The sequence below is a fragment of the Phodopus roborovskii genome, unplaced genomic scaffold, assembly GCF_943737965.1.
Source record: "Phodopus roborovskii unplaced genomic scaffold, PHOROB, whole genome shotgun sequence".
Lineage (NCBI taxonomy): Eukaryota > Metazoa > Chordata > Mammalia > Rodentia > Cricetidae > Phodopus > Phodopus roborovskii.
The window spans coordinates 1898479-1911666 of record NW_026125665.1 but is presented as its reverse complement, the minus strand read 5'-3'; the positions used below and the strand labels follow the sequence as shown (position 1 = coordinate 1911666).

The 13188-nt window shown below is 48.9% G+C and overlaps 1 protein-coding gene across 1 annotated transcript in view; it reads right to left on the bottom strand.

The window, feature by feature from the left end:
• Med26 (mediator complex subunit 26) overlaps nucleotides 1-13188 on the bottom strand; it is a 42025-nt gene that overhangs the window by 2988 nt on the left and 25849 nt on the right. Inside the window, exon 2 of the mRNA XM_051178184.1 lies at nucleotides 76-150. Within this exon, the coding sequence (XP_051034141.1) occupies nucleotides 76-150 (75 nt within the window). The remainder of the gene's footprint in view (nucleotides 1-75; nucleotides 151-13188) is intronic.

The following is a 13188-nucleotide window of genomic DNA, read 5'->3' as shown; positions in this document are numbered from 1 at the left end:
AAAAGCCTAAGCCATAGGAAGAAGGTGGCTGGGAGCTACCCTCACCTCCCATTCTGCCTAAAGTTGAGCTCTTACCTCTAGTGCCTCTTTGGTGATAGGGTATCTCTCCAGACTGGAGATCACTTCCAATACTGCAACCATGTTCCGGATCTGAAGAACAAGAAACATGTTATCAGCTTAGGGCTCCCACTGAAAGCCCAGCAGCCCAGGGCCTTTTGAAGTGCCAGCACTGGTCACCACCAAAACCCCTATCACCATCTCCTAAGGGTTCAACATTGCCCATATGCACACACTCAGCCACCTACTGCCATCAGGTGTCATGAAAAGAGACCTGCCCCTGGTCTGACAGACATCTTTACTCTAAAGCCCCTGAGCGGGAGAAGTTACACACAAAGCCTCAGAGGAAAGCAAGATGGGAACAATAAAGCAGTCAACCTGATGAAGCAGGGTGTCACAAACTATAAGATGTATGTCACATGACCAAAATGAGGGTCTCTGGAGAACACACCTAAGCAGCAATTCAGCCCCAAGAACCATGAAAGAGGAGACAGAGACAGAACAGGCAAGATCAGCACTGGCACTGTGAGCAGGTGGAGGAGTTAAGTGATGATTCCCAGCATCAACTTCCTTATGCATGTGTGCACATGTGCTCCATACACATGCATATGAAAAATTACTTAAGTGAACCCCTTTTTGGCAAGCTCCAAAAAGTGTGCAGTAAAGGATCTGCAACTATGGGGCTCCTGAGAAGTCCAGAGCACCAACTGTCAAAAAAACTACTGACAAACTGAACCTATCAAAATGAAGAGCTTCTTCTCTGTGTTTAAACACTTATCAAGATACATACAAACCTACCTGGTGGGTAATTCACCTGTAGACTCAAGAACCCCACAGGGTGGTAGTGCCATAAATTGACAGAACATAACATCACCTGCCACACTGAGTCACAAGGAAAAAGGCACATCCCAGGTAGAACCAGTGTGTGCGTACACACTCATCAGGCCGGTCAGGCGCTGAATGTCAAACACTGGCATGCATGACCCTCTCTACATGGCCTCCTATCAAGCTGAGAATCACTTAGGCCTTTTCTTGTCATCACAAATGGGGCTGCAGTCCACACCCCTATAGACCATTTCTGGGTGCCTAGCAGTGGCTCTAGCACTTAGTGGAAGAGTATCAGCTAGGCTCCCAGGAGGCTGCTCTATGTGGCACACCACAAGCAACCCAGGGACCAGATGAACCTGCAGGTCTGTGGTATCAGTCTCCTGCTGCTGCCGCCCTGATTGCTGGCTTAGTTTTTACCTTGCCCACCCTCAGCCTGGGGCCAGTGAACTGCCTCCTTGCTGAAGACTCTTGGGGAGGATCCATCCCCTACTCAGACAAGTTCAGATCCCTATTTTCTTATCTGTTGTCACCCAAATACTATTCCTAGCTTCAGGGACACCATGTCCCTGGATTTCCAACCCTCCCTCCACCTTCAGTGCCAGTCCCGGTTATCGGACTCACATGGGAAAGCCAGAATTGTTCCTGTCTCCAACCCACACCTCTCTGCCAGGTGAGGTACTAGGGGCCCAGGTTGTCTCTCAGACCAGGAGGTAGCCATCTTTCCTCAAGGATCTGACTTCTGGGAGAGAAGCTGTAGGGACCACAGAGCAGACAGCAGCCCTTACACTGTCCCACCACCTTTCACAAGATATTCCTCTGTTGACAAGCCAGTCCCCCTCCTTGGGGAACAAAGCCTCCACTTGTGGTGTTTTGTCCATGGCTAGGTCTGTAAACATCGGCTCTGTTGCTCCAGGGGTGGGTGGCCTGCCTAGAGATGTGGCTCCTACATACTCACTGTTGACATGGATAGGTGGGGATTCCATGCATAGAATATGCCATGAGGTCATCCCAAGGGAAGACAAAGTCAGTGTTTCCCTGGCCTTGGGATCCGGTACCACTGGGATCTTGCGCATGCTCCATGGCTTCATGGCTTCATCTCCACCCAGTGACTTCACCCTGGTATATTTAGAGCCCTAGGTCCCTACATACTCCTCATCAGCAGTCCTTGCATAGAGAAATCTGCCTGAGTCTCAGTAGCCTGGCAGCACAGTGTGTCCTTGTCCTTGGACATATACCATCTTTCTCCCAGATAGGAGGAAAGTACAGAACACTTAGGGGAACCAGGTGTTGGGTTGGCATATCAGAAAGCACCAAGAAATGATGAGCTGTGCCCAGACCAGCCAAAGTGCCTCCTGGGGACGGTGTTCAGTGTCCCATGACTCTGCCCTGCCTGAGGGGGCCTCCTTATCAGTGTGGATTTCCAGGAGGTCCTAAAGAAAATGCCATGTCCTCTGCGTCCCCTGTGGACCAGGTATCACAGCAGTGACCAGGGGGCTAACCTGCCAAGGAAGGAAGGAAGGAAGGAAGGAAGGAAGGAAGGAAAGAAGGAAGGAAGGAAGGAAGGAAGGAAGGAGTGATGTGGACTGGCAGGTGGGCTCAGGTGCTCTGCTACTAGGATGCAGCTATCAGGGCTAATTCACTGCCAGCCACCATAACAGACTACCTGTGTTTTCTTGGTTGTTCCTTGTATCTGTGTGTCAACTACCACATGGGTAGTACTATTCTGATATTGTCTGATGAGCCCTTGGCAGTGCCCTGAAAGACAGCTTCAGGGTAGGAATGTAGCTCACAGAGCCCATGTTGCGGGCTAAGGGTCATTTACAGTTGCTGTCAGGAATATCCTTGTTCTCTCTCCCTTTGGAACTCATTCCCAGTGCCCAAATACTCCCAAGCTCCCTGCCAAATGGCTCTACCATCAGGAGAGCTCGGGCACCAGGCCTTGAGCCTTGCACTTTTCATCAGATGGATAGACACAGAACAATCTATTTCCTTAGTAAACAGTGTGGCCAACCCTGCCTCCCCCTCTCTTCCCAGGCCTTGCTCATTCCTTCATTTGCATCTTGGGCACCCAGTGTGGTACCACCTGCCTGTACAGTGATTCAAACGCCGATGGGGAGGCACATTTGCAGTGGCCAGCAAGGGGCATCAGGTAAGCAGGTGGCATCCCTGTGGTGGCCATACAAAGGTAGGGCAAGGAACCAGAAGAGGCAAGGAACCAGAAGAAACATGAAGATTCATGATGGAGCCTTAAGCAAGAGCCCAGGCCACTGGGTGCACATCCCAACAAGACGTTAGGTTCTTTGTCCTATATCCCTTTTCTTGGCTGCCAAGAGATGATCATGCTCCCACTTCAATACTGGCAAGCAGAAAACAAACACACAACCACCACCACCAAAACATTTTCCTCCTGTTAAATTGATTGTATTAGGCATTTTGTCATGATAACAGGAAGCTAACACCCTAGGGGCATATACTTAGTATCAGGCAGGAACCTATACCACAATAACAAGGATGAAGCAAGGCCCTCACCCTCATTCCCCATGAGACCACAGCCTGTGCTGACTCGCAATTTCTGCTAGGCAAACCCATGATACCTGGAGCTCACTTCATTGTGAGTCTGTGAAAGAGAAGCAAGCCAGGCACTGCACAGCTGAGCACCAGAAAAGGCAAGTAGCACCCATCAGAAGCAGTGACCACTCCCCTTACTTTTATGCTAGTGTCTCTCTGACTCTAGGAAACTCTGGGAGGTGGAGGTACAATGGGTGCTTATCTGCCAATGCCTCCAGGTTATGTGAACTCAGGCTACAAGGCCATCCATCTGTGGAGACTACCAAGAGCACCTCTTAGAACCCTGTAGGCTCCTGAGCTACTGAAGACAGACCTAAGCCACAAAGTATTGTATTCCCAGGAGTACGTGACAGCTCACCAGGGCTCAACTCTAGGTGGGTCTCCTTCATCCCTCCTAACAGTATCTACACGGAGGGGTGGTACCAACTCAAGAACTTCTGTATGCAAGGAGAGGCCTGGCAAGTGTAGGAAGGGTACCTGTGCAGTCTTAGACTGCAGGCCAGCAAGGAATGAGCTCTTGTTTATGATCCAAAGGCAAAGGGATTGCAAATACTACTATCACGTGGTACATGAGGCCAGGTGGAGGACACCAAGGTTGGGGATGGAGAGGTGTGTGATCCAAGGCTGTGCTGATAAACCCTTGGGACCCAAAAAAGCGACTACCCATGGGGAATACCAGCCACAAGCTGAAACCGAGAACTGAGACACCAAGACTTAGGGTTCCAGTGTCCTCACGGGTCAGCTCATCACTCCCTCTTTTCCCCATCTATCCCAATGCTGGCAGTTGCCATTGTACCCCAGAGGCACTGGCACTAACTAATGGGACCCAAGAGTTGTACAGCTTCATTTTACAGTGAGGAAGCAGAGTCCATGAAAGGCAGGTAGTCCACATGGACCACAGAAGGCAGAAAACTCTGGCTTCCTATTGGCCTGTCATAGCCCACTATGCACAACATGCTCTCCTGAGTGGGGTAGGGTACATCCAGCTAGTGTGTGCAAGCACCCTGAGACAGACTCACTGCAACCTGCAACAGCAGAGAAGCACACACTTAACAGCTCCTTGAAGCTGTGTGAAGCCCCTCCAGATGATCTCAGTCTCAGTGTTGTGTCATTCATTAGCCTATTCTGAAGGGCTAACTAGGAACAAGTAGATCCCATCACAGTTCATGGCCAATGGCATCCCTAAGCTGACATATACAGTGATGGCATAAGAACCTGCTGGTGGCCTAGTGCCTCACCATCTGGCCAGTGCCCCCAGGCACTTCCAGCCAGTAGCTCCTACAGCCATATCTGCAGCAAATTCCTCAAGACCTGCCCAGCAGCCTTGGGAGGTCCAACATCCCTTGAAAAACCAACACACAGAGTCCTTGTGGTTTTTAGGTGGCTTTTTTTTTTCTTTTTCTTTTTAATGAAGACTGGTCTAGACAAAAATTTATAAAACCCAGTGGACTCAAGACTCTGGAAGTGTTGATCAGTAAGAAAGCTGCACCTTCCAAACCAAAACACACCACAGATGGCACCCAAAAGTAGATAATCTGTAAGCTTCAGTGTGCTGTGCACTCCCTGCTGAGTCTGGCACTCTGTCCCCCAGCTGACATTAAGGACACCCGTGAACAGAATGGGTGCTGCAAGACATACTTTGGAAGAAAGTCTCTTGCTCTTCCTTGGCTTACATCTGGGTTAGCCAGAGAGCCTACTGGGGTACATGTCCTCAGTGCCATCAGCCTTGTGTATCATGTGAGCTCCTGGGATACCTAGTTAAGACAGCTTTCTCCATTAGTACCCAGTGGGTGCCTCAAACTCATAGAAGCCAGGATTCTAACTCACAGCTTCTCAGAAAAAGACACCGGGGCAGAGCCTCACAAACACTGCCAGCAATTACAACAGGACCCACTTGCTCCCCATGGATCAGCACCTAACTAGCCTGTCACCATCTAAGTGGCCCTGCATACCCTGAAACAAGCAAGAGCACTGACAGGCAGAGCATGCACCACATGCCACAACTTAACCCTGGAGATGAGGAAGTGCAAGCAGCATGCAGACCACTCATTGTGCGCCATAAAGCACCCCAGGAAGAGGAAGTCCAGAGCTTGGAATAGCAGGAGAAGCTGCTATCTGCAGGCAGAGCTAACCTCTTCAGCAGAAGCTACCATGGAGCAAGAAGAAAGGCAGGGGAGGCAGATCTGTCTTCAGTGTCTACAAACTGTCCCTCCCCTTTAGCTTTTAGTCAGGAATAGAGAAGCACAGTAGATTCTTCAGACCGTGGATCCAGGCCATAGGCCGTTCATGAGTACACTGAACTGCTGCCAAGTGTCATCTGTGAGTTTGCCACTGCTCCACCCATGTAACCGGAAAGCTTCCAAGGCAGGCACAGCTTTCTATTTCTGCCATCAACCTTCCCAGAAGGGTCCTGGTGACCAGGTGTCTGAGGAAAGCAGGCTGGATGGGGCTCCTCCACCTGGCCTTTCTGCTAGGAAGAGCTGTTAACAACACCAGCTCCAGGAGACTGGAAATGGCCCAACAGCAGTGGAGGGAGCACAATACTTGGTCCACACCTTCTACAGAAGGCAGATCTCAAACAAGAGCAAGCCAGCTTTCCAGGAATTGTTAGGAAGTAGGCTCCTTAGCTGGCTGAGTGAGCACAGGCAGTGAGGCTATGCATACACCTGGGCTGATCAGAAGCAGATGGTGGAAGCCACCTGGCATCCTGCACGAGCCCAGAGAAGGATGCAGCACCCACCCCAGCCCAGCTTCTTTCCCATGAGCCTGGGAAACCACAGACAACATGCTGTGTATTACTTGTGCTGTTGCACCCACAGGAACCAGGCCTGGTCTCCAGGGTGGCTCACACATCATACACATAAATAAATATCGCTTATATAAGTAACTTCTATAGCTTGTTTTTTTGTTGTTGTTTTTTTTTTTTTTTTGTTTTTGTTTTTGTTTTTGTTTTGCTGGCTGTGGTGGCACATGCTGACAGGATTCACTGAAGGAGTTGGAGACAGGAGAATCATGAGTTCAAGACCCGCCAATAAAGAAAAAAAAGTTTTGCTTCAAGCTAGGTTGGATGTGCACACCTTTGATTCCAGCAGTCTGGAGGTAGAGGCAGATGGATCTCTGTTAGTTCAAGGCCAGCCTCATCTACAGAGTGAGTACCAGGACAGCTAGGGCTGTTGCACAGAGAACCTTTCTCAAAAAAACCAAGAAGTTGTTTCAAATAGCCTACTTGGGAATCAAAGAGATAACTCATGACTTGTGTGAAGATGTATGCTTGCAATACCAGCGACAGAGGTGGGGTACAGGCAGGTGTCCCTGGGGCTCATTGGCCAGCCAGTCAAGCCTACTTGGCAAGCTCTAGGCTAATGAGACATACTGCCTCAAAGATGATGATGATGATGATAATTAGGTGGCTTTCTCTCATCTCTACATGCATGTGCACACATCCATCCCTGACATGCACAAACACCAACACAGCTTGTTAACTTACTGTGATGTTACATACTGTCATCCCACACTCAAGAGTTAAGCCCAGACTACAGAGAGAGACACATCTCTATAACATGGAGGTGAGGAGTGCTAGAAAACAAACAAAAATATACCACCAAGCTGGAGAGATGGCTCAGCAGTTAAGATGTTGTCCTTGCAGAAGACCAGGGTTCTATTTTTCAGCACCCACATGGTGGCTCACAACATCCATAACCATTCAAGAGGCTCCAGTGCCTTCTTCTGACCTCGGAGGACAACTGGCACACACACAGTACACAGACATGTGAGCAAAACATTCATACACGTTAAATAATTCCCAAGGGAGACTGAGGTCAGCCTTGTCTACATAGCAAGTTTCAGGTTACCCAATGCTACAGTGAGACCCTGTCTCAAAAACAAAACAAACAGACAAAAGACCTGTAAGTTATTCTGTGTGAATCCTGCAATCTAGAAGGCCACATATCTTAGGAAGATGGAAGGCTGCAGCCTCCACCCCCATGTACCAAGGTCTGAAAAGTGTCAACAAAACCCTGTCTACCTGAGACCAGTGACACAAAGTACACTACACAGTTCACATGGAATTGTCCACCCACACGTGGTGGGGTGAGAGCAAGAAGTGCCACAAAAGCACTTTGAAGACACCAAACTAAGCTCTCTTGGCAGCTCCCTCTGTCACCTCCTGGAAATAAGCTGTGTTACTTGGGGACAGGCAGGCAGTGCTCAGGGACCAAGCACCAGGAAGGAGCTGCACCCAGCAGGACATGCGTCTCTCCACACACCAAAGTAAGATGCCAGTCAGCCTGTCTCATAACCAACCTCACTTACAGGTCCTGTACAGTTGGCACATGCCTGCATCCATGCTATCAAGTGTCTCACCAGTAAGGTCAGGACACCTGTGTGAGTGAATAAGCAAGGAAGGAAAGTAGCAGAGGGAGAGGAGATGGGGCAGGTGGTCATCATCTTACACAGGGTAAGTGTGTAGAGTAAGGCCAAAGGGAAAGCCCAAAACCATGACAGGCAGGCAGGAAGGTAGGCAAGCAGGCAGGCAGGCATGGGCGGATATGGCAATAGAGAGAACCTGCCTCACTACAGCAAGACTACATTTGTCTCCTCCTTGAGAGCAGCTACAAGAAATAGATGGTCAGTTCTACTCAGTTTTGGACAGGAGGTTCTGGCCAGTGCAATTAGGCAAGAAAAAGACAGAAGAGGCCTTACAAACAGGAAGGGTGAGCCCTTGGGAAGCTCTTGGGGCTTCTGAGCAGGGCTACAGGACAGATGTTTTTGCCACAGGCACACAAGTTAAAAGATTCCAAGCCAATCTCGACTGACAAGAGATGATTAAGCCCGACAACCTGAGTTTAATCCCCATATCCACAGGAGAACTGACTCCTCCAGGCTGTCCTGTGATCTCCACATACATGCACATACACAAAATAAATGTTATATTTAATTCTTTAAGAATTATCAAGATCAATATTTACAGATCAATTTCAGTACATGCAAAACTTCACCACTGAGAACTTGTAAACACAGCTGAGAAAATAAAGCAGACACCAGTCAGTGCAGACACCAAGGCTCTGCATCACAATACTCGGCTCTCCAAAACTAAACTACAGTTGACTCAAGATCAGTGTCAATTCAATCATATTTTTGAAGAAATTGGCATGCTGGTTCTGAAGTTCACATGCAGTTTCAGAGACTCCCTGACCACCCAGTCTGACAACCTGCTGTTAGTCCCAGGGACACACAGAATAGAAGACCAACTACTGATTGTTCTCTGACTTAAATACACACTCACGCTGAGTTGCATGCACACATATGCACATGCACACATGTACACCCCACAGAAACATTTAAGTTGCTTAAGTCAATAATCAGGCAAATAAATGAGGTGGTGGCAATTGATAAGCCCATTCAGACTTTTCACCACAGAAGATACAAAGAGCAGACACAGAGGTGTGCAACATCAGTCATTAGGAAAATTCCCATGAGAAATCACCGCATATTCCTTGAACAAATAAAAGGTCTAACCTTTCTTTTGTTTGTTTTTTTTTTTTAACACAGGGTTTCTCTGTAGTTTTGGAGGTTCTGTAGATCAGGCTGGCCTCAAACTCACAGAAATCTTCCTGCCTCTGCCTCCCAAGTGCTGAGATTAAAGGCGTGTGCCACCAATGCCCTGAAAATGAACTACCTTATCACTGTTGACAAGGCATGAACAAATCGACACTTTCTTTTCTTTCCATTCATTCATTCATTCATTCATTCATTCATTCATCCATCTGGATGACCTCAAACTCCTGATCCCCTTTCCTCCACACCTGGGAGCACTGGCATTGCCACCACACCCCCTGGGTTAGAGCCTTTCCTACACTCCTGGTCAGAATACAGTGGTAAAATCACCTTGGAAAATCAATCCAAGGGGCCAACAAAATAATTCAGTAGGTCAAGACACTTGCCACAGAAGACTAGCCACCTGAGTTGATCCTCAAAACCCATGTAAGAAGTGAACAGAGAACAGACTCCAAGCAATTGTCCTCACATCTTTACATGCACACGCACACACACACACACACAAACACACACACACACCACCACCACATGAAACGGTCAACAAATTTAATAAGTTATAGACTACAAATGCATAGTTTATTGTATATCAATTACAGTTTAATAGATTTGAAGAATTGGGGATATAAAAAAATAGGAGCAATGAGGCCAAAGCAGGAACAAGCATCCCCAACCCCAGGAGAAGAAATAGTCCCTTGGGCTCTGTCTCTCTCCAGTGAAATGAGGCCAACAGCTGAGCCTAGAACCCCAGGTGACTCCTAAGGATTGACACAAAGATACAAAATAACTCTCAACTTCACATCAGAGCCCATCAGGCACTGATCAGCACCAGCTCCTCTTTCTGGAACTTAGCACATCCCACAGCCACATGTCCACGTCAGAATGGAAAAGGCCAACCCTGGGTCAGGCAGGGCCCGGCTCTTGCACTGGGCAAGAGTGTCACAGGCAGAAGGCCTAATCTCTAGACTGCCTGTGGTGTCACCACAGACTTCACCAGGAGTAGGAGCCAACATCCCAGAAAAGGCAGAGCAGTTCTAACTCCCACACAAACAACAGTGACTCCCCTAACAGCATCTGCAGCAAGTGTTGCAGCTACCTTGAGACAGAGAAGTGTTAGTGCCTGGCACACTGCCCCATCTGGCTGTGCAGTTGGCATCTGTGAAGCGTTACCTGGAGTATTGTTTAACAGGGTCTTCTAGGGGGATTCACATGCCCCCAAGGGCAGGCACACACAAGTTCCGAGAAAGGCCCCAAAGCCAGCACCAGCCTGTGCTCAACAGTAGGCTGAGGGCTCCTGTTTCAACCTCACCAGATCTCCCTGACAACCTGAAACTCACAGGGAGTGTACAGAGTTCAGGTTCACAAGCACTCCACAGGAAACTGCCCTGCCACATCTGCCCGAGTCCACCAGAAAAGGCAGGGTATGACAGGCGAGAGGACATCAACAGCTAGCAATGCCCAATCAGAAATGATGGCTCCTTGCAAACAAAGGCCGGCACATTTGGCAGCCAAACTCATTCACTCACAGGGAGCTGGTTATCTCCTAGTACTGTTCACAACTGTAGCATACCCATAGCCTCATCCACTCAGTTCCATAAGGGTGCCCCCCCACCTGCCCCTGCCCTCCTGCCAGAACTTCTAAGAGCATTTGCCTAGGTTCCAGCAAGGATGCTGGTAGCTCCTGTGGGACCAGTGATAGGCCATAATACAAAATGGGGGCATTTCCTAGCATCCAGCTAATGGCCTCACCAACCACTGCTTTGCAACGTTGCTACATACCCTAACTTTAAGATGGCACAGACTCAAACAATAGCACAGACATGCCACACACGGCCTGCCTGCACTTGGGCTGCCAACTCTCAAGAGTAGGTCACTGTATAACACCCATCACAAACCAGCATGAGGCACAGTACAGAGCCATTGATCATAGGCAGCAAGGAGAAAAGAACAAATTCCCCAACACTGGCCCCCAGTGACATTTGTCAGATGCCAAAAGAATGAAATCATGATCATTTTAACAGTAGCAGATCCCCCAGGCTGGTTTCAAGGCAAAGCCAGTACACTACCTCCCCATTCCAGCAAGGGGAGGGCACACAGATGACCCACTCACCTTACACCAGCTTTCTTGATTATCTGTATAGACACATGGTCGCTTGAGGGGGGGGCACATATACACAGAGCCTTCAGGGAAGACCCACTCCACACACATACCCCCACATACTCATACCCCATGAAGTGCAGGGACCTACGTTTTGCTTACTTCCCCTTCAAAATGTGCCTGTCACAATGGCACACAGCAGAGATCCCATCAGTAGAGAGATGAGGTCCCTCCCCACTGGGTGTCATGTTTACAACAATACCACAAATGTTTGGGGTCTCTTTTCCTAGGGCAAGCTGAGCTCTGCATCAAGTCAGTGTCTGGACAGCACACTTTGTCCTGTATCCAACTGCTGCTCATGAGAGGTGACAGGGACAGAAGTGGTTCTCAAGAAGAACATGAGAGTGATGTCCTGGAGTGGGCTGGGGAGATCCTGGTTAGTGGTGTGTGGGTTATGACTCTTTCAAGCCACACTCTCTCAGCAAGGCCAACTGGCTTTTGGGAGTCTTCATTTTCAAAGCAGTGGTCCTGGAAGGTGCCAGGGCCACAAAAAAATGCTCTTCAGTGGATCTTGGAAATCGCGAGCTGATTCAAAAGCATCATATAAGGAGGTGGGAAGTACAAAGCCAGCCAGGCATTGGAGCATGCACAGAGTGAACTTCACATTCACTGGGAACTTTGTGACAGAAAGGTCTCAAGACAATGAATAGAGAAACCTGTGCCACCCAGGGGTTAGGGTGAGGACACACCAGAAGGCTACCACAGCTCACTAGGCCATGTGGCCCTGAGAGTCCAATGGCACTGAGCAACCTTTAGTGGACTAGGACAAAGCTGGGTGCTCTACTCCCTACTCTGGCTGGATTAAGGGACCATACCAGTACTCTGTTCTGGCCCAGAACCAATTACATGCCTAACATGGTTAGGGCTACACAACTAACCTCAAAGACTAAGAGCCCACCACAACTAAAAAGCTGGAGGATGGAGCCCTGTGGTGATGGGATCCTGTCATCAAATGCCCATTTTTCACTGTGTGTCCTAAACATCTCACTTTCACAGTACACACACCTACTCCCCCCCTGCCCTTCCTCCATCTGCAGGGAGATAACCAACCCTCAGTGTGGCTCCTGCTCCAGCGTTTGGTCCCACTTTCACCATGCTCCTCAGCCAGTACTGAAAAGCACACCTTCACACCTCCTTCTTTCCATCAGTTTTTCCTTAGGAATCCAATCCCAGTGGCTCAAGTTGGCTACAAATTCTTTTCTGGCAATTGCTATTGCCTCAAGTGTTTTCAATCCTCAGCTGTGCACTGTGCTTTGGTCCCATCATAGGGATGGGGGTGTAAATGTGCTGTCTTCAAAAAACTCAAGGGAGTTGAGCCCTCCTGTTTGGCAGCACTGCCACAGTGTCTGAACTGCCCTCCTGTCCTTGTCATTCATCCTAACTCTATACTAGCATAGCAGCATATGTCTAACCACTGGCAGGGAATGGAAAGGAGTGCGCCCTGGAACTCCTACTGCTTATATTTCTGATCCAGCCTCAACCAGACAGCACCTAGGGGTCCTTCCTTCAGAGAGTCAGAAAGGAAAATGGGGCTTTGCCACCTACCCAAACTTGGGAGCCTTGTGTGCCAATGCTATATCTTACTGAGCAGTCATTCCTTCAGGGACATGAAGACAGTGTGGAGATGCTCCCAGAGTTTGGGGCAGGCCAGCAGGCTTAAGTAAATCCACCTCTCTCCTAAAGGAAAGGGGGTGACAAAGCCTAAATGAGTCTCCTTTGTGCTTGCTAAATGAGGCCTGAGATGGGACTCCATAGCTCATTGTCCCTTCCTATCTGTTCAGCTTCCTTTGCCTGTGGCCCTCATGAGTGGCACTCTTACGTTACAGCCCCAAATCTGCAAACAAGTCATAAGGCAGACTAACTGAAAGGTTGTGCAGACCTGCCCTACACCTTGCTCTGAAGAGCCTAGCCTTCCTCACAAAGTCAAGGTGGCAGAGCTAACAGCAAGACATAACTAAGATGACAGAAAAGCCTGGACCTCTCTCCATGGCAGTTGGGTGATTTCAGGACATTTGTATGGAAAC